The sequence below is a fragment of the Ylistrum balloti genome, unplaced genomic scaffold (assembly GCF_031769215.1).
Source record: "Ylistrum balloti isolate Yb309-2 unplaced genomic scaffold, AGI_CSIRO_Ybal_v1 Utg370640, whole genome shotgun sequence".
NCBI classification, from domain to species: domain Eukaryota; kingdom Metazoa; phylum Mollusca; class Bivalvia; order Pectinida; family Pectinidae; genus Ylistrum; species Ylistrum balloti.
Window position 1 is genome coordinate 30,553 of NW_026782390.1, and position 22,324 is coordinate 52,876.

General features: G+C 35.1%; 1 protein-coding gene across 1 annotated transcript in view; it reads left to right on the forward strand.

The window, feature by feature from the left end:
- LOC132557191 (uncharacterized) overlaps positions 1 to 22,324 on the forward strand; it is a 54,635-nt gene that overhangs the window by 5,764 nt on the left and 26,547 nt on the right. Inside the window, exons 9-30 of the mRNA XM_060221688.1 lie at positions 91 to 247; positions 596 to 659; positions 1,190 to 1,277; positions 1,628 to 1,797; positions 3,011 to 3,187; positions 3,607 to 3,715; positions 4,122 to 4,193; positions 4,554 to 4,683; positions 5,000 to 5,159; positions 5,532 to 5,737; positions 5,834 to 5,999; positions 6,703 to 6,822; positions 7,606 to 7,681; positions 9,181 to 9,214; positions 11,140 to 11,278; positions 12,983 to 13,091; positions 14,351 to 14,494; positions 14,634 to 14,790; positions 16,016 to 16,082; positions 16,500 to 16,587; positions 17,414 to 17,571; positions 18,679 to 18,819. Of these exons, the coding sequence (XP_060077671.1) occupies positions 91 to 247; positions 596 to 659; positions 1,190 to 1,277; positions 1,628 to 1,797; positions 3,011 to 3,187; positions 3,607 to 3,715; positions 4,122 to 4,193; positions 4,554 to 4,683; positions 5,000 to 5,159; positions 5,532 to 5,737; positions 5,834 to 5,999; positions 6,703 to 6,822; positions 7,606 to 7,681; positions 9,181 to 9,214; positions 11,140 to 11,278; positions 12,983 to 13,091; positions 14,351 to 14,494; positions 14,634 to 14,790; positions 16,016 to 16,082; positions 16,500 to 16,587; positions 17,414 to 17,571; positions 18,679 to 18,819 (2,732 nt within the window). The remainder of the gene's footprint in view (positions 1 to 90; positions 248 to 595; positions 660 to 1,189; positions 1,278 to 1,627; positions 1,798 to 3,010; positions 3,188 to 3,606; positions 3,716 to 4,121; positions 4,194 to 4,553; positions 4,684 to 4,999; positions 5,160 to 5,531; positions 5,738 to 5,833; positions 6,000 to 6,702; positions 6,823 to 7,605; positions 7,682 to 9,180; positions 9,215 to 11,139; positions 11,279 to 12,982; positions 13,092 to 14,350; positions 14,495 to 14,633; positions 14,791 to 16,015; positions 16,083 to 16,499; positions 16,588 to 17,413; positions 17,572 to 18,678; positions 18,820 to 22,324) is intronic.

Genomic DNA, 22,324 nt, shown 5'->3' on the forward strand with positions numbered 1-22,324 from the left:
GTCAAACTTCAGAATCAATTTCATGTTTGATATGATCCTTAGAATTCTATGATAGCAAAGTTTGCAGTGTTTTAAGTCTGGTTGTCGCAGTGATGAGCCAAGCAGCTCTATTGAAGAGACTGGAATGTAAGAGTGGCCATTATCATGCTTTCTCACGACAAGACATTCCTGTGCGTCACCACTACTCCAACAATCAACGCATAGGAGATGTTGTCCTGGACGTCCAGGCCAAGTGGACAGTGTCTAGGTAACAGAAAATCACTCGGTACTGCTTTTGCACCAACTGACGTGGCATTTTTACATACTTCAGCTTGTAAATTACAAGTTACAATAAATCTGAAGAATCTCATGCTGCCTGTGATGTGCAAACTCTAAAAAAAATTGTTTACTCTTGTCAAGTCAATTTGTATGAAACAATATTGACTTAAGCAAAGTATTTAGTAATGATGATGGTATATCACTTCAATTTCTCCTCAAGAAAAAATATTGCTTATTTGTGAAAATTTATTTTACATAATTGGACTATTAGAAAAGTTAAGTATTGCTGGTCTATTAATTCCATGGAGTATGTCATTGTATGAATATCTCTTGCCAGGAAGAGAAGTTCCTTCTGTTTGCAAGGTAACCATGGTTACGACAATCTTTACAAAAGTATGCAGGTAAGTACCGATGTGTACAGTCTGAGTTTATCATAACTCTTTTCTAAGTTCCATGGTTTTATGAGGAGTGTACTATCTGAATTATGTTGTGCTAGAAATATGAAAGCTGTGTGTGTTTTCAATATGATGAAACTCTATGTATAGTGAAGGAAAAACATTGGTTGACAAATTAGTTATAATGGGCGTCAAGACAAACATTATCAGTGTCAGCAGAATGTCATCTTTGTTTAGAACCAGGACCTCATTATCACACGTAATAGTCTGTTTCTATTGATGGAGATGGCAAAATGAAGACAGAAGAGATTTCATCCAGTCATTTTTGTATTAATATGAAATCAACTTCTGTTTTATTCTGTTACCCATGGACCCCATTATTGATATATACTGGTCCATCTACCCCGTGATACCTGAGGGTTTGAGAGTGTAGTTTTATCAAATGAATTCTGGAAATAGGTAGCATTGGAAGAATGGATTTGAAGATATTATCAGAACTTTCAGGAAATTAATGACCTCTGTTTTCCTATTTTCAGGCTTTGTTTCTGGCCCATGGACCAGGGTTTAAGGTTAATTATACCACAAAACCGTTTGAAAACATAGAACTCTACAACATGATGTCATGTGCGTACTGATGATTTTTACTGACTTTTATATAAAAACATGACTATAACATCAATTATCACTCAGACATAATGTTGTTCTCTTAGCAACTTTTGATTGTATGACAAGGGAATAATCAGCATATCAAGCTACATTTTATCTTTGTTTAAATATAACAGTTTTAATTCCTGATATGTCCTGATTTATCAGAAATGAAAAAAAGTTATGCAGTTTATCCAGTTTATCCAGTGTAACCTGTCAGCAGATTGACAAAATATTCCCCTAACATGTTATGAAAATGTTTAAGAAGTGTCTCAGTGTTGAAGATTACAGCCAATGGTGATCAGGTTCTATTTTCTACCCTTAAATAGACCTCCTAGACATCAGACCAAGTCCAAATAATGGTACCACTGGGTCACTGGATGATATGTTGAGGACACCTCCAACCAGACTGTCAACAAAACCCACTTTGGTTAAAAGTTGTAGTGCTACAATCTCTTCAAGGCCTGCCATGACAATCTGTGGCTGTAAACAGGTGAGAGTAGTTTTACTGACAAATGAATGTGTGGGATCAACTTGACCCAGGAATACTGTAAAATTATGTATATTGTGTGTTACAGGTTGCAGAAAACACTGATTCATGAATACCTACTGTACTTTCCAGGTTATAAGCATCACCGGTATATAAGCTGCACTGGTATATAAGCTGCAGGGCCAGTTTATAGCAATTTTTTTTCCGATTTGATCCACATATAAGCTGCACCCTTTCTTACAATAGGTGACCAATATTGTTAATATTTGATATACTGGTAACAAATAATAGAAGGCAGTTTATCAAGATTGTCAGTGTAACATTTAATAAGATTTGCTGATGAATTTTGCATAAATAATCCTTCTCTTTATGGATGTATTTTAAAATTATGCTGGTTATTTAAAATACACAAAATGTCGAACTTGTTTGGAATCTTCAATGATTGCCAACACACAGGTAGGGCCTGATGTTACGTATGATATTACAACCTTTTCCACCAGTGTTAGGACTGTAAAATATGAACGAAGGCTATGGTCCTGTTGGGGCCCTCAACCTATCAATACCAGGGTGCAATAGTCTACTGTAAACATCTTCTATGCTTTATTGCATATACTACTGTAAAGTTAGGCATACAATTTGATCCCCATTCTGCCGAATTTTGTTTTCCACATTAAGCTTCACTGGTGTATAAGCCGCGTGCCCGACCACTGAGGAAAAAGCAGTGGCTTATAATCTGGAAAATATGGTAATTTTGTTGATGAATATAGCCCAATAAATGTCCTTATACTTATTCTGACATATTTGGGCACCAAAAAAAAAAAAAAAAAATCACAACACTGCTATTCATTATGATAAGGAATGATACATGAAAGTTTAGGAAGGGATGCTTAAAGATTGGATGTGGACAATGACATATGTCTGTATGTCCTGAGATTAACCCTTCACAGCATTACTAGTAGCCAAAGCTGCCAGTGGCTGTTTCAAGAATTATGAAGAGGTATGATAAAGATATAATGACTAAAGAAACTATATATTACTTCTATAAAGGGATTTATTTATTTGTATACATGTTTTATTCTCCATGTTTTATCGAAAAAGATTACAGAAAAAGACGCAAAAAGGTTGTTACCCACACCACCTTTAGACATTAGTGTTAAGGAAAACAGAAGTTTGTTTAAATTGTAGATATCCTAACATCTGAATATTAACCACTGATTTCCAGAATTTGTCAACCGGTATCTCAACTCCTTTGAAGAGCTTTTCTTCTGTCTTTGGAGCTCCAGTCACTACCCATATTGAGTTAGACATATGTGAGCTGAAACAGGAACATTTTACCACTGGATACAGCAAGCTTTTTCATACACCTGCATGGTCAACCTACACTCTCACCAGTAAACAGGTATGGATCCAGATACTCAATGAGTAATGTATCAGAGATGTGTAGTTGTATAACGGTTATTTGTCAGCACATGTTATTTGGATATTTTTACTGAGTCTTGAAGTCTAGAATTCCTTTTAAGATGACCAAAGACTGTTTGATACATATGTGCGATAGGGACTCACAAGGTTTTAAGGTCAAAGTTGAAAGTCACTGTTTCTAAAATTAGAAGAAGAATCCCTCTTTTACTGTATAGTATCAGGGATCCATTATACATAGTCAGACACAAAAGGAGACTTTACAGACTGTACCACTAAATTGTTCTAATTTAGGCCCAAATATAATATATCAAATTTAAGGGAAAATTGTCATTATAATATGTTTTGATGTCTGTTGTGTGTGTAGAAATCACTTACTTTTTACTTAATCTTTGTGACAAGAATGTCAGTTTGACAGATACTACATGTGTATGGATAGACAGCAGAGTACCTAATTCATCATGTGATATTTACCACGACAACATTACACAGGCCTTTCTGTACAATCCCGGTATGTACCAGGATCCTTGAATTCATCTACTGGTATAAAAAACACCAATATGGAACAGTGAAATAGAAATAGAATTGATAATGTGCTGTAAATATGGTAGAAGTCGTAAAATATATCTCTATGGAGACATGTCATCATTTTTGATCCCATGTTGTACTGATATTGTATGATAATGTAATTGTGTTTGTGTTACAGTTATCATGTTGTTTTTGCAATGTCTATAAATACCAATGTAAAAACTTGTGTGTGTGGGGGAGGGTGGAAACAAAAAAACAAAAAAAGAAATAAATAGATAAAAAAATTGTGTGCCTATGGATTTTTCAATGACATGTTTTTTGAAACAATATATTTTCTTCTATCAATTCCTGATAATAAATCATGTTTCTTTGACTCCTGTTATTGACAGATTTTGACTTAACAGAGAAAGAAAGTCGCCTACGCACGAATGCTGTGCCTATGTACACAGGATTCTATACAGGTCAGTAGGCTTATAAACTGCTCCCTCCTTAAGGTTTACAGATACAGACTATCTGGCTCTGATTTATCCAGTGGCATTTCTACATTGTATTAATTGTATAAGGAAAACCCCATCAAATCTATTTGTGATATATCAAGCTCAAAATGGTCAGTAATGATAATATCTTTTTACCCTACACCTAATTTTTGTAGACATCATTATCATTTTAGCTTGTCTAAGACAATATGTTACCTTCATAACAAAAGACTGTTAAATCATAACTATACATGCTTAGTTGAATTCTTGGTAACACGATGTTCCCAAAGTTGCTATTGTTTTTATTGAAGTATCAGACGACTTTTAAGTGACATACATTTCCAGGTATATGGAGATATATGTGGACCTTGATCAGTGATTACAACAAATATTCTGGGGAAATCCTGGTGACCACTGGCCCTGTGTATGACTATAATTCAGACAGATTATGGGAGGGGATCACCAACAACACAAGGTCATATTGCATTTCATTATGGCATCATATACAAATGGTTATATCTGTACTAACTGAATGTAGAAAAATGTGATCAGTTTGAAGAAACATTTCAATGTAATGTCAAACACAATTTGTTTTTAATTTCGCTATTTTTTAAATAATTAAAAAAGTGCAAATTTGACTTTTGATGGAAATTTGTAAAAGTCTGTCAAATGATTATACACAATGAATTTTTCAATGGAACAGAAAAATTCAAAATAGGGTGAAATGTTTTGATTAAATGATACATCAAGAATATCAATGTATCACTTGTATGATTTACTTCTTGTTACAGATTTGCAGATGTCAAAGAAACTGTTGCCATGCCAACCCATTATTATATGATTCTTGTACGATGTTCAGAACCTTTGATAAATGTGTCTTCATGTGATGTTGACCAACTGGACACGATGACTTTTGTCCTTCCGCACCTGAACAAGGAGCCTAACTGTCTTGTAAGTCTCCTATCTGTAGGTAGGAACAGGAATAATAGGTAACAATAAAGAATTTCTGTATATAACCTTCAGAAATCAATTCTTGGTTATTGACACAAGGACTTTACCTAGACCTGTTGACAGAGAGCCAAACTGCCTGCACATGTAGAGGAGAAAAAATCTGTGAAGTCTCTATAGGTTGTTATGGAAGTAGGTATGTAGCACGACTCCAGTCTTGGTTATACCTAATGACATTTCTTACTCATTCCCTTGATGTAAAACCCTGCTCTGTTGTAAATGTCTTTTTTGTGGATTTATGAAGATATATTTTTTGTTAAGTCTGAAGTTTGATGTATGACCAATTTAACACTAAATCTAGTTTGCCATTTCCAGCCAGATGAAGAATACCTGGCCCAGCATGTTGCTAGAATACGAGATGTGGAACTGCTGACAGGACTGGAGTTCTTCTCCAAGTTAGGTGTTGCAAGGTCTGTTAGACTGAGGACACACCTGGCTACACAGGTTTGGGCAGTCAAGGATTTAGCACTGCACTGGTCAGACCTGGAATGTAGTGATCAGGGCACTGGTCAGTGTACAGGGTACGTAGACATGTTAACTTCCGGTCCTGTACTTCTGCTCTAGATGATGTATTAATAGTAATTACCAAGGTGATGACATGTTGCTTTTCATCTTAGAAAGGTACCACTACTGCTGATCTCATTGGATGGATTCCGTGCCGACTACATCCAGAGAAACATTACACCTGTCATCCATAAGATGCGACAATGTGGTGTACACACTCCGTATATGAGGGCAACATTCCCAACCGTGACCTTCCCCAACCACTACACCATTGTCACAGTAAGTATCTTCAGTCTCTTGCAGGTCTTAATATTCTGTAATCAGGACATCCTTATCACATAGCTTGCATACCAATTTATCCTTCAACCACACACTACATATGTGACCTTGACCTTTCTAACTATACACCACATTCCTGACCTTGACCTTTCTAACTATACACCACATACCTGACCTTAACCATCCTAACAATACACTACTCTCTTGACCCTAAACTTACTAACCATACACTACATACCTGACCTTGACCTTCCTTACCATGTGCTGCATGTGCAAACCTGACCTTGACTTTTCTAACCATACACTACCTACCTGACTTTGACCTTCCTGACCATGTACTACATACCTGACCTTGACCTTCCTGACCATGTACTACATACCTGACCTTGACCTTCCTGACCATGTACTACATACCTGACCTTGACCTTCCTGACCATGTACTACATACCTGACCTTGACCTTCCTGACCATGTACTACATACCTGACATTGACCTTTTTCACCATAAATATACTATATACTAGACCTTGAGAAGTTGGTGTATATGGTACACTATGAATAACCTAATGTTGACTGAATTTATTGTTCGAAATTGAACATCCTTGATCAAGAGGTCATATAGCATGTTATAAATGTTTAATGATTGAAATGATGCACTTACTTGCTGTATTGGGAATCATAGTACTAGTGATTACTTATAACAGGGACTATACCCAGAATCACATGGAATCATCTCCAACAAGATGTATGATGAACACATTGGAAGGTACTTCACTCTGGGCAGTTACACCAAGAGTGACCCACGCTGGTGGGGAGGAGAACCTGTAAGTCCTGATTGGTTTTTTTTATTGCTATAGATCATTGTTTATAACATTGTGTAGATCATAGAGTCATAGCCTTTAAAATACATTCAGACATCAAGTGTTGATGTTCTTTAACTGAGCCAGTGATTAGAGGGTGGGGGGATAGTGGTAGCTATATCCTGTGTCCTATTTGGATTCAGTGTCATATCTTGGGATTCTCTCTACAAATTTGGTTTATGCTATCTTTTGTCATTTCTGTATCTTATCATATTGCTGGTCATTTGTCAAGATTAAATGGCCAAAGGTCACATTGACGACTATTTCAAATGCCTCAGAGTTGGGCCATTAATGTCAGAGACAATCTCCTGTTAGACTAGTTCTTAATTGTGGAGAATTATCTTCTGGAAAACATAACAAAAATACTGATGAGCTATTGTCAGAACCCTGGAAAAGATTTTAAAATAAACAAGAAAACCACCATTTCATGTCAACATATAAAGGAGTAAGAATAAGGCTTTGCTTAGAAGTTTATCCTCTTTTTATGAAGTAATTACATATATGTAATTATAAGTTTTGATTTGATATTAAATCATGTTTGTTGTTCTGTTTGAACTTTTCTTTAATCTTTAATACTGCAAATATGACTACTGTTTACTAATATCAACTGGAATTCCTGTACAATACAGTAAGATTGCTTAACAACAGAATTGAAATTTGCTATTGAAATGTTTCTGCTTGGATTTAGGTAGTGAGAAGTTTACAAATTAAAAATATTCTTAGTTTGTAATGATTGATCATGTTTAGATATGGATAACGGCACAGAAACAAAACAAGACAACAGCTACTTACTTTTGGCCGGGATCAGATGTCAACATTTCTGGTAGGACCAATTTAAATGAAATGAATGATACCAGTCATGAAATGAAATAGAATTCATACATTATATAAACTGTTCATTATTTCCCTCAGATTTTAAACTGCATATCTGGAAACTTATGTCATCAGTTAATTTTTTTCCATTTTGATCTTATAAGAGGCAAGCAAATTTACAAACATTGCAGAAGATCTACTTCTCCTTTCAGTAGTGTCATGTATGGTCAGGGTAAATTTCTGGTCAAAAACACAATTTTTTGTCAGAGGCAAAATTTCCTTGTAGACACCAAACATTTTTGTCAATAAGTTAAGAATATTTTAGATGTAATGGTGTGTTTTGACTTTCTCCTGTAACTGTGTTTTTTGACTTTTGCCTGTAACTGTGTGTTTTGACTTTTTCCTGTAACTGTGTTTTGACTTTTGCCTGTAACTGTGTGTTTTGACTTTTTCCTGTAACTGTGTTTTGACTTTTGCCTGTAATGGTGTGTTTTGACTTTCTCCTGTAACTGTGTTTTTTGACTTTTGCCTGTAACTGTGTGTTTTGACTTTTTCCTGTAACTGTGTTTTGACTTTTGCCTGTAACTGTGTGTTTTGACTTTTTCCTGTAACTGTGTGTTTTGACTTTTGGCTGTAACTGTATGTTTTGACTTTTGCCTGTAACTGTGTGTTTTGACTTTTTCCTGTAACTGTGTGTTTTGACTTTTGCCTGTAACTGTGTGTTTTGACTTTTGCCTGTAACTGTGTGTTTTGACTTTTGCCTGTAACTGTGTGTTTTGACTTTTGCCTGTAACTGTGTGTTTTGACTTTTTCCTGTAACTGTGTGTTTTGACTTTTGCCTGTAACTGTGTGTTTTGACTTTTTCCTGTAACTGTGTGTTTTGTTTCCTGACTGTAATTGTGTGTTTCCTGTAACTGTGTGTTTTGACTTTTGCCTGTAACTGTGTGTTTTGACTTTTGCCTGTAACTGTGTGTTTTGACTTTTGCCTGTAACTGTGTGTTTTGACTTTTTCCTGTAACTGTGTTTTGACTTTTGCCTGTAATTGTGTGTTTTGACTTTTTCCTGTAACTGTGTGTTTTGACTTTTGCCTGTAACTGTGTGTTTTGACTTTTGCCTGTAACTGTGTGTTTTGACTTTTGCCTGTAACTGTGTGTTTTGACTTTTGCCTGTAACTGTGTGTTTTGACTTTTTCCTGTAACTGTGTGTTTTGACTTTTGCCTGTAACTGTGTGTTTTGACTTTCTCCTGTAACTGTGTGTTTTGACTTTTTCCTGTAACTGTGTTTTGACTTTTGCCTGTAACTGTGTGTTTTGACTTTTTCCTGTAACTGTGTTTTGACTTTTGCCTGTAATGGTGTGTTTTGACTTTTGCCTGTAACTGTGTGTTTTGACTTTTGCCTGTAACTGTGTGTTTTGACTTTTGCCTGTAACTGTGTGTTTTGACTTTTGCCTGTAACTGTGTCTTAAACTTGTGATATTACAATAAAGTACATGTATTATTTTAATTGTAGGGATATATCCTGACTACTGGAAACCTTACAAATCGTAAGTAACTTGATCAATATGTGATTGTCAGCTGTTATTGATCATGGATAAGGTTTATATCACCTGGTCCAAAGAGCCAAGTGATTTTGTACAATGATGTGGCATTCATCCATCTGTCATATGTCAAGCTATTTGTTTTTAAACAACTCCTTAGAACTGTTTGATGTAGAACAAGATGTCTGGGTGTTAGATTGGAAGGACAGGCTGTCCAGCGTCCCTGTAATTCCTAAAAAATCCGTATTTTTTTCAGTTTTGCTAAAATTCCTAAAAAAATGAAAAATTCAAAGGGAATTCCTAAAAAAGCCCTAATTTTTCACTTCAGTTCCTACTTTTTTTTACATTTTTACAATTTACTGAAAACGTTTTCATTAAATTCATACTAAAAATGTATTTTAATGTAGTCTGTAGTTCTAATTCAGGGTAGACCATGAAAGGCAGTTGACCAGTAGATCTATGTACCCAGATTGTTATTGGTTGTGACTGAGTGACAGAGGTGTGATTCTTAAGGTCACAGCCAACAGCAGCTGGGACACTGAAACCCTGGAAGACACCTTTCCTGCAATTAAGGCATTGTATGTTAGTTTCTATTTTGTCAAATTTGCAAAGGTAAGTCAGTTTAATGCTTTCATACTCCCTATTATAGTTACAAAATTCCTAATTTTAGTCCTAAATTTGCCCTAAAATTTTGTAATTTTAGCCTTAAATTTAGCCCTAATTTTTTGTCAAGAAGTGCTGGACAGCCTGGAAGGATGAATCTAACAAAGTTTGTGGTGAAGAATATGACCCTCACTTGTATCAAGGCAGCAGGGGCCAAATTTAATGTAACATCTGTGAACTTCATCTGATAAACCTCTTGTTTTTGTTAAATGAGTTTATTTCATAAAGTAATTATCTTCACCCACTGCCTTGTAAGAAATTGAAGCTTGATTTCAATCTATAATGGTATAGGTTATGCATTCATCCATGTTTCTTTCGATCAAGAGATTCTTGTGTAAACTGTTCCCTAAGTGTTTGTTCAAATTTTAAGTATCTAGAGAATTGTTTTTGAAAAATTTTATTCCTCAAAATACTTTTAGACATTTCCTCTTACAGTTTTCATTGAGTTTTTGTGAAACCCGACAGATACAGCCATCATTCTACATTTCCTCTGACAGTTTTCATTGAGTTTTTGTGAAACCCGACAGATACAGCCATCAATCTACATTTCCTCTGACAGTTTTCATTGAGTTTTTGTGAAACCCCACAGATACAGCCATCATTCTACATTTCCTCTGACAGTTTTCATTGAGTTTTTGTGAAACCCGACAGATACAGCCATCAATCTACATTTCCTCTGACAGTTTTCATTGAGTTTTTGTGAAACCCCACAGATACAGCCATCATTCTACATTTCCTCTGACAGTTTTCATTGAGTTTTTGTGAAACCCCACAGATACAGCCATCATTCTACATTTCCTCTGACAGTTTTCATTGAGTTTTTGTGAAACCCCACAGATACAACCATCATTCTACATTTCCTCTGACAGTTTTCATTGAGTTTTTGTGAAACCCCACAGATACAGCCATCATTCTACATTTCCTCTGACAGTTTTCATTGAGTTTTTGTGAAACCCCACAGATACAGCCATCAATCTATCACACCAAAATAGAGCATCAGCATTTATAGGTTGATGGAGTTACTTTTAATAGAATTATATTCCTTTTAAATAATTCGAAGATAAATTGATTTACCTATACAGGAAAATACTGTATGAAAATATTACCACAACTTTGAATACAGTAACTATACCTTACAAATTACTCTTAATCTGTGTGAAGGACAATATATAGTGACTTACAGTTATAAATGTGGTATTTTAAGATGCCATATTTAGACATTCAAAATGTTATGAAAATAATGCTAAGTCAGTGTATTCTGGTCACAGGTCAGCAGGCTATCCTGAACGTGTATCTGAAGTTCTAAATTGGCTGACTTTGCCCGAGGAACAAAAACCAGACATGGTCACTCTTTACTTTGACCAGCCAGACCACGCTGGTCATCAACAAGGTCCAGAGGGTGATCTGGTAGGTATCCTACTCTCGTTACAAACTGGTGTTGAAATACCACTCATAGTAAAAATTCAAAGGGAATATTTCTATAACACAGGTATCTACTCTTGTTAGGACACCTCATTGGAGATGTAAATTGGTATAAATAGCAGAGTTTTTCCTTTGCTTCCAGAGATTGTCTCTAAATCCAGAAGTTTAAATTTCTTTCATTAGGGTCCTGTATGAAAATGCTGTTGCTATGTAGTACCAAATTAATTCTGTCAGCATTTTCATTTCTAGTAATTTTCTTGAATCTAGAAGGCCAAATTTTATGAATTGTCACATGATGATAAACTGTGATATGTAGATGTGCAATAGGGGTTAAAAGTTCAAAGCAAAGATGCTGTTAATGAAAAACAAAGTAAAACAAAACAGGAATATATAAAAGTACATTATATAAGGTCCATACAAAGAGCCAAAGTTTCTGAAATTTTACATGATGTTACACTGATAAGCAGATGCGCAATAGAAATTTTAAAAGTTTCTATTCTTTTTTGACATTATGGACAAAACTTTACTGAAAGGATATAAGGTCAAAAGCAAAGGTCAAATTCATGTAAATTTATTGGTAAATATATTGTTACGACATTATGAAGCAAAGTTGAACAGAATCAACAACGGATTTGACAAATGTCATTCTGCTTGTCAATTGTATTATATTCAAAGGACTGCATCCAATCCTCCACGTGGTATCTCTACTGTTACGCTGACTGTGCTCCAACTATACTGGTTTCTATTATTACACTATCAAGTAAAGTTGACCAAAATCATATGATAATTGCTTGATCATAAATCAATGTCAAATGGTTCTAAGTCAAGGTCACATTTTGTGTCTGGCAAACGTTTTAAAAATAGTAACAATCTAGGTTGATCTGTAAAAAGTTCGCCAAAAATCATGATCACTCAGGTGTAGGTCGATTCAAATATAGATACTTTTACTGGTTAAAAATTCATTATGATGTTATGAACCTGCACAATCAAAATGAAACAAGTGTTATCTTCCCCCTGATGTCAATATCAACATTTTATTTCTTTAATGAAAAATGTTTTGTCTAAATATAATTAATCAAACATGATTTTAATTGACTGAAGAGTCACTTTACAGCAGAAGGATATAAAATAGGAATAAAGATGAGACTCACAAGGTAGAGACCCTCACACATCTTACAGTTACTTACTACTTAAACAAGAATAGAGATGAGAATCACAAGGTAGAGACCCTCACACATCTTACAGTTACTTACTACTTAAACTAGAATAGAGATGAGAATCACAAGGTAGAGACCCTCACACATCTTACAGTTACTTACTACTTAAACAAGAATAGAGATGAGAATCACAAGGTAGAGACCCTCACACATCTTACAGTTACTTACTACTTAGGTCACAGTTTTTGTGGGTAGGGATTGTTTACAGTTAAGCTCTGGTTTATATTGCAGGGTCCTTTCTTCTGTCATGTCTCTAGTTCACACTATGTTACTCTGTTACATGTTTGAATTTTATCTATTTTGATGGCCTATTAGTTGTAGCTTAAAGCAGGAGATATAATAAAAAGACATATTTCATTGTCAATTTCTGACTTAAAACTGTTCATTTGTAGGTAATTCTAAACGGTGGGTGTAAATTGTTTGTATTAACTGTATAAATGTTTCGTCTGTGTAATGGTTGTTTTGACTCCAGGTGAATGAACGCTTGCGGACCATGGATATGATGGTGGGGAGACTAATGGACGGCCTGTACCAGCGTCGCCTTCATGGCTGTGTTAACATCATCATTATTGCTGATCATGGTAAGAGTTACCATGACTGTCCTAAGTCATTGTAGTGGGTTGGTCAGAATGACCTATAGCCATGTTGTTTTAGTTGCTAATTGCATAGATTTTCATGTTTTTAACATTTTGACAAATTTGATGAATCTGTGTAATATTGTTGGGACTTGTCGGAAATAGTTTTAAGGTTGGTCCAAAATTCAAAATGACAACCATGTCCAAAATTATAAAACCAAATATCAAACTTTTTCTTAAGTAGTAAGCAGGCCATTGTTAGCTTTAATTACTGTTTGATGACAACAAGTTGAGTTTTTATGTACAGGGTTTGGTGTCACTAAGTTAGGGGACTTTTTGTGCTGGATTTGGTGACAAGTTGAGTTTTTATGTACAGGGTTTGGTGTACAGGGTTTGGTGTCACTAAGTTAGGGGACTTTTTGTACTGGATTTGATGACAACAAGTTGAGTTTTTATGTACAGGGTTTGGTGTCACTAAGTTAGGGGACTTTTTGTGCTGGATTTGGTGACAATAAGTTGAGTTTTTATGTACAGGGTTTGGTGTCACTAAGTTAGGGGACTTTTTGTGCTGGATTTGGTGTCACTAAGTTAGGGGACTTTTTGTGCTGGATTTGGTGACAATAAGTTGGGTATATTTTTGTTTAGAGTTTGGTGACACTACATGTTGTATATGTAAATTAGGGTCCTATATACAATGTACACAGTTAGGGGACTTTTTGTGCTGGATTTGGTGACAATAAGTTGGGTATATTTTTGTTTAGAGTTTGGTGACACTACATGTTGTATATGTAAATTAGGGTCCTATATACAATGTACAAGGTTTGACGATATGGCCTGAGATTTGATTGTTAACGATTGGTTTAGGTTTTATGTACAGAGTTTGATGACACAAAGTTTAGGTTTTATGTACAGAGTTTGATGACACAAAGTTTAGGTTTTATGTACAGAGTTTGATGGCACTAAGGTTGGGTTTCATGTACAGGGTCTTCGGTGTCACTAGTTTATGGGTTTTTGACACAGGGTTTTAAGCAATAAGTTGAGAGTTTAATGCTCAGGGTTTGAAGACACTAAGTTTGGGTTTCATGTACAGGGTTTGATGACACTAAGTTTGGGTTTTATGTACAGGGTTCGATGACACTAAGTTTGGGTTTTATGTACAGGGTTTGATGACACTAAGTTTGGGTTTTATGTACAGGGTTTGATGACACTAAGTTTGGGTTTTATGTACAGGGTTTGATGACACTAAGTTTAGGTTTTATGCACAGGGTTTGATGACACAGCATGTACCCAGATTGTAGACCTCTCCAAACACATCAACACCAAACAGGTGCTTATATCAAGTGGAACTTTTGGACGCATCGAGACTAAATACAGCGGCCCTAGAAAGAACATTACAAAAAATGAAAACCGTAAGTTAACTAATATGAGAATGAGTGAGTTACAGACTGTTAGCTATAACTTTTTTGAATGATTAGGAATTTTTAAAATGTCATCATTTGGTAGTTGATCTTATTGTAATTAGTCCAAAAAGAAATGTCTGTGTTACAGCTGTTAATGTTAGCACCCTGGTAGAAAAACTGATGTGCAACACGTCTGTGATGAAGGTCTTCACTAAAGATACAGCACCAAAGCGATTCCACTATCTCAACAATCCACGGGTCGGGGACATCCTGCTTGACATGGCTGACCGATGGCTTGTATCCAAGTATGTTAACACTTAAATAGTGGGCTTGTTATATAATAATCACATGCACAGATCATTGATATAAAATTTTTGTGTTTGGGATGATTGTCTAAACTGTAGGTAATCCAAAGTTGGAATTTTCTTTGTAGTTTGTTTACATACATGATTAGCAACTTGCCGTACACATGTCTTAACCCTTGGTGCAGCTCTCTCTTTTCAGTCGTTTTTATGCATCTGCCATTTCATGTCAAATGCATGTATTGTTACCCTTGGCAATCACTTTATTTTTATCTTGTTTCCACTCATCCCTATTTTCAGGGATACAGAACTATTGTGTAGCTGTATAATAACAACACACAGGTCTAATTCTGATTTGGATATGATAATTGAATTTTTCTCCTGAACGGTGTGACTAAAATAAGAGAGCCTTGCCAAACTCCAGTTGGAATTTTAAAAACATTAGTCAATGAAGCCAATGACTCTGAAATGACTTGTTGCCATCAGGGGCTTACTTGCCACTCTGACAATTCTAGCTTTTTTTATACAGTTTGTAAATTTCTGTGAATCCTAGCAATCCTATATATAAAATGGGTAGATATTTTTTTATACAGTTTGTAAATTTCTGTGAATCCTAGCAATCCTATGAACTATATATAAAATGGGTAGATATTTTTTTTATACAGTTTGTGAATTTCTGTGAATCCTAGCAATCCTATATATAAAATGGGTAGATATTTTTTTATACAGTTTGTAAATTTCTGTGAATCCTAGCAATCCTATGAACTATATATAAAATGGGTAGATATTTTTTTATACAGTTTGTAAATTTCTGTGAATCCTAGCAATCCTATATATAAAATGGGTAGATATTTTTTTATACAGTTTGTAAATTTCTGTGAATCCTAGCAATCCTATGAACTATATATAAAATGGGTAGATATTTTTTTATACAGTTTGTGAATTTCTGTGAATCCTAGCAATCCTATGAACTATATATAAAATGGGTAGATATTTTTTTTATACAGTTTGTAAATTTCTGTGAATCCTCGCAATTCTATGAACTATATATAAAATGGGTAGATATTTTTTTATGCTTAATTATTTGAATGTTACCATAGCTCATTTCTTACTGTAATCATAATGCTATTTGTTAAAAACACTTAAAAACTATTGATATTCCTGTTCGTTGATGTGTTCTGGTGATAAAGATGCCTTCAAAAATGTTTGATTTTCCTTCCTCTTATAGATATAACTCTTACTATGGCTGTAGTGGAGGTAATCATGGCTGGGATAACATCTTCAAATCCATGCATGTAATTATATTCTGTTATCTTTAAATATATACACCCAATGTTAGACTTACCTCCTTTTAGGCAAGTTCAATTTACAATATAAATTATATCCTGTTACCATTAAATATACATATGATGATAGAAAATGTAAGAAGTAGTAATTGGAATGTTTAGTAAATAGAATTTATTGCTGACCTGCCAAACTTAAACTAACAATGCCAGTCCAAATTTTGATGGATTGATAAAAATTATGAAACCCCTTCCGGAAAGAGATAAAAATTATGGAACTCTTTTGGGAGTTGTAGTCACTATGAATAACATGATCATTGAAAAGATTTAGCAGTTGGAATCAAGATTGGCTGACTTTACTGATTCCTGTAACTCCTCTACTCATGGGTTAATGTATGTTACTAACCATGTGCTTGTCTCTTTCTGCAGGCTCTATTTCTTGCCCATGGCCCTGCTTTCCAACAGAACATGACAATTGGTCCATTTGAAAATATAGAACTGTACAATCTAATGTCAGGTAATGTTTTCTAATGCTGAATTACAAATATTTCCATGGTCTGTAAAACAATCTTCTGACACTGTCCTCATATGACCATTACTAATAAGGAAACAAATGTATTGAGAGGTCAGACTTTATCTTAAGACTCTTTATATTTCTGACTTAATAAGCTGGATAACTGCTACTTAGATCTGTTTCATTCCATGGTGTTATAAAACAAGAGTACCGCAGGGCAGAACAAAACTATTTTTATAATAAACCTTCATATAAAGTTTCAAATTGATAAATGAAAAATTGCTCAAGTAATTGAGGGGAAACCTATTTTGCAAATATACCAAGGGCCATAACTCTGTAAATAATGGGCGAAATCAAACTTGACCTGGCTTATATGGTAATAAACTTTGATGTGAAGTTACCAATTAATCTGTAAAAAATTTCACAAGTAATCGAACGGAAACCTATTTTGCAAATGTACCAAGGGCCATAACTCTGTAAATGATAGGCGAAAAATTTTGGTTATTGAACTCGACCTGGCTTTATGGTAATAAACCTTCATGTGAAGTTACAAATTAATCTGTAAAAAAATTATTGAAGTTGTCGAACGGAAACCTATGTGCGGCCACCCACACATGTGACAGTCGTGAATCTCCTCCACAGGTAGAGATATTTTGTCCTACATTCAAGCTAGGGGAAGATCCTTAATTCTGAAATGGAGATGTGATATCTTAGATTTTATTGGGTCGACTTTATTTTATCTATGATATTATAGAATAATTTACAGATCTTTTACTTAGTCAGTTTGTGTTTATGTTAGGCAAGTTATTCAAAATTTACTTCTTTACAGAGTTGTTGGACATAACCCCTGCCCCCAACAATGGAACCCAAGGAAGTCTGGACCATATATTGGTGAAGCAAAGGATTGAAAATCAGACATCTCCACAGCAAGCTCCACTGTGTCAGTCTGGTCAGGTCTCAAGCACCACTCTCTGTGCACAAAACCAGGTAAGCTTGAAGACTCATTTCAAATACAGCAGCTTTTTACAGACATTGTAGGAGGAATTTCTCTACAGCTTTTCATAAAAGTGTGAGTCTGGTAGATTTAGGAATCAAGATTTATATATAAATGGTGGCATTAAATAATCCCAGCCTCTGAACGTTAGTTCTCATTCAGGCACTAGGGAACTTTTTACAAAAAATCAGAAGCCTTGCTTGTGATGGAGTTGAAAACTTGAGGACAAAGTCTTTTACTGATGAGAAGTATGTGACCTTTGGAAGGGAGTACTGACTTCCTCCTGATTCTGGTCTGGTCTGATCTATACTTGATACTCCAGCGTTTAACTCTCTTTTGCTCTCTGCACCCCTGGAACATTTTATGGAAAAATTGAAGGTTCTATGTGGAACACCTTGTGGACAAGACAAAAAGACTAGTTTGATCCTTTGATGTTCATCAAATGAATCCCGAGGTCACATAACAGTATATTGTAATGGCTTTAAAGCTGGTTATCACTCCTTTGTAATCATCAAACAGAGCATATCACCCTGTGATTGGTCTGTTTTTTCTCCAGGAACCAATCAAATTGCTTCGATTGTGCTTTCAATTCTGCCATGACATATTCCAGGGGTCCAGGTAGGGAAAGTGATCATAACCCTTAGAGTATTGAGGAAGACTTTGGTCAAACTATGATCATGTGCACTGTACCTTATTCAAGGCCCTCAGCCCCTTAGTTACAAAATTATTGCCATTTGTTAATGTTTCATGACAAGAATATAACTTAATATTGCTTGTATTTTCACTGAGATATGGAAAGTTTCATGCAAAAATAAATACAGTTTACCAATATCCAGACTCGTAACTCATAATTACAGAATTATTGCCCTTTGATGAAATTTTGTATCCAATAAAATTGTTTTTTGGGGAGCATTGTTTCAGTTATGTTCTTGTATTTTTTTAATCTAATTTTCATTCTTCATTTAAAAAACATGAAAATTTTTGATGTGCGTAAAAACAAAGTAAAAATATTTTAAAATAAACATGGGTAGATGAAAAACAAAGTCTGTTGGCATGTTTACAAAATTCCATTCCATGATTTTAATTCTTTTTCTTTCCAGTCATCTGCTGATTCAGATCTACCTTTGATTGATCAGAAGAACAAAAGTGTGTGTCAAATGAACTATCCCAACCAGACAACAGTTTACAACACCATTCTGAAATCACCTGTATACACAACATTTACACTTACTGAAGAGATGGTGAGGGACCTGTCCAGTATACATTATCATGAAAGTTTACATCTCTGAGGAAAACCAGTAACCAATAGGAATCATTTGGCATGAAGTCATGATAGCATGGCAAAGAATTCAGTTTTATAGAACAATGTTGAAAGGAAAAAGCCAGTCATATTTTTGTTTATTAATGTTTATGGGGAAAAGCTATGCACAAAGACCTTAAGTAATTTGGTAACAGATCATCATATTTTCACCTGTACAAAAAAATATCATTCTTTTTGTTTTTGCTAACAATTGAGACATTGATAAATAGTTATTTACTACAATTGATCATGTAGTTGGAGGGATTTTAAGATGACCTATATAAGATTGTTGTTTCTCAGTTTGGCTTAAGTATGCCACAACGACCAACTACTGTGTGTAAACTTACCTTTGATGTCTAACCAGACATTTAATGACTCCCTTAGATTTTCATTCACTTAGTCTTAAAAAGGTGGATCTGTTATTTTAGTTTTTAGGAAGCAGAATCAGACACACCCCCTTCCCTTCTCTTGGTATAATCTTCATTCTCAACCTACCCTTAACTCTGCCTCCTGTACATATTTTGCTACATATTGAGTCATAGTCTTTCTCACTTCTTGGAGTCCATTGTTAATTTGTCCCATCTTTCCTAATTCTTTGATAACTGTCCAGATCAGAAAAACTTTGAAATATTATTCTTCAGTTTTGATTTCGTGAGTAATAGTTCTATAATCTCCAATGATAAAAGGTATATACTGTGTGTCAGAACGAAAAAGGTATATACTGTGTGTCAGAACGATAGAAGGTATATACTGTGTGTCAGAACGATAGAAGGTATATACTGTGTGTCAGAACGATAGAAGGTATATACTGTGTGTCAGAACGAAAAAGGTATATACTGTGTGTCAGAACGATAGAAGGTATATACTGTGTGTCAGAACGATAGAAGGTATATACTGTGTGTCAGAACGATAGAAGGTATATACTGTGTGTCAGAACGATAGAAGGTATATACTGTGTGTCAGAACGATAGAAGGTATATACTGTGTGTCAGAACGATAGAAGGTATATACTGTGTGTCAGAACGTATATACTGTGTGTAGAAGGTATATACTGTGTGTCAGAACGATAGAAGGTATATACTGTGTGTCAGAACGAAGGTATATACTGTGTGAGGTATATACTGTGTGTCAGAACGATAGAAGGTATATACTGTGTGTCAGAACGATAGAAGGTATATACTGTGTGTCAGAACGATAGAAGGTATATACTGTGTGTCAGAACGATAGAAGGTATATACTGTGTGTCAGAACGATAGAAGGTATATACTGTGTGTCAGAACGATAGAAGGTATATACTGTGTGTCAGAACGATAAAAGGTATATACTGTGTGTCAGAACGATAAAAGGTATATACTGTGTGTCAGAACGATAGAAGGTATATACTGTGTGTCAGAACGATAAAAGGTATATACTGTGTGTCAGAACGAAAAAGGTATATACTGTGTGTCAGAACGATAGAAGGTATATACTGTGTGTCAGAACGATAGAAGGTATATACTGTGTGTCAGAACGAAAAAGGTATATACTGTGTGTCAGAACGATAGAAGGTATATACTGTGTGTCAGAACGATAGAAGGTATATACTGTGTGTCAGAAGGTATATACTGTGTGTACGAAAGGTATATACTGTGTGTCAGAACGATAAAAGGTATATACTGTGTGTCAGAACGAAGGTATATACTGTGTGTCAGAACGATAGAAGGTATATACTGTGTGTCAGAACGATAGAAGGTATATACTGTGTGTCAGAACTGTGTGAGAACGAAGGTATATACTGTGTGTGTGTATATACTGTGTGTCAGAACGATAGAAGGTATATACTGTGTGTCAGAACGATAGAAGGTATATACTGTGTGTCAGAACGATAGAAGGTATATACTGTGTGTCAGAACGATAGAAGGTATATACTGTGTGTCAGAACGTATATATAGAAGGTATATACTGTGTGTCAGAACGATAGAAGGTATATACTGTGTGTCAGAACGATAGAAGGTATATACTGTGTGTCAGAACGATAGAAGGTATATACTGTGTGTAGGTATATACTGTGTGTCAGAACGATAGAAGGTATATAGTATATACTGTGTGTCAACGATAGAAGGTATATACTGTGTGTCAGAACGTAAAAGGTATATACTGTGTGTCAGAACGATAGAAGGTATATACTGTGTGTCAGAACGATAGAAGGTATATACTGTGTGTCAGAACGATAGAAGGTATATACTGTGTGTCAGAACGATAGAAGGTATATACTGTGTGTCAGAACGATAAAAGGTATATACTGTGTGTCAGAACGATAGAAGGTATATACTGTGTGTCAGAACGATAGAAGGTATATACTGTGTGTCAGAACGATAGAAGGTATATACTGTGTGTCAGAACGATAGAAGGTATATACTGTGTGTCAGAACGAAAAAGGTATATACTGTGTGTCAGACGATAGAAGGTATATACTGTGTGTCAGAACGATAGAATAAGGTATATACTGTGTGTCAGAACGATAGAAGGTATATACTGTGTGTCAGAACGATAGAAGGTATATACTGTGTGTCAGAACGATAAAAGGTATATACTGTGTGTCAGAACGATAGAAGGTATATACTGTGTGTCAGAACGATAGAAGGTATATACTGTGTGTCAGAACGATCAAAAGGTATATACTGTGTGTCAGAACGATAGAAGGTATATACTGTGTGTCAGAACGATAGAAGGTATATATATACTGTGTGTCAGAACGATAGAAGGTATATACTGTGTGTCAGAACGAGGTATATATACTGTGTGTCAGAACGATAGAAGGTATATACTGTGTGTGAAGGTATATACTGTGTGTCAGAACGATAGAAGGTATATACTGTGTGTCAGAACGATAGAAGGTATATACTGTGTGTCAGAACGATAGAAGGTATATACTGTGTGTCAGAACGATAGAAGGTATATACTGTGTGTCAGAACGATAGAAGGTATATACTGTGTGTCAGAACGATAGAAGGTATATACTGTGTGTCAGAACGATAGAAGGTATATACTGTGTGTCAGAACGAAGGTAAAGGTATATACTGTGTGTCAGAACTGTGTGATAGAAGGTATATACTGTGTGTCAGAACGATAAAAGGTATATACTGTGTGTCAGAACGATAGAAGGTATATACTGTGTGTCAGAACGTATATACTGTGTGTAGAAGGTATATACTGTGTGTCAGAACGATAGAAGGTATATACTGTGTGTCAGAACGATAGAAGGTATATACTGTGTGTCAGAACGATAGAAGGTATATACTGTGTGTCAGAACAATGAAAGGTATATACTGTGTGTCAGAACGATAAAAGGAATATACTGTGTGTCAGAACGATAAAAGGTATATACTGTGTGTCAGAACGATAAAAGGTATATACTGTGTGTCAGAACGATGAAAGGTATATATTGTGTGTCAGAACGATAGAAG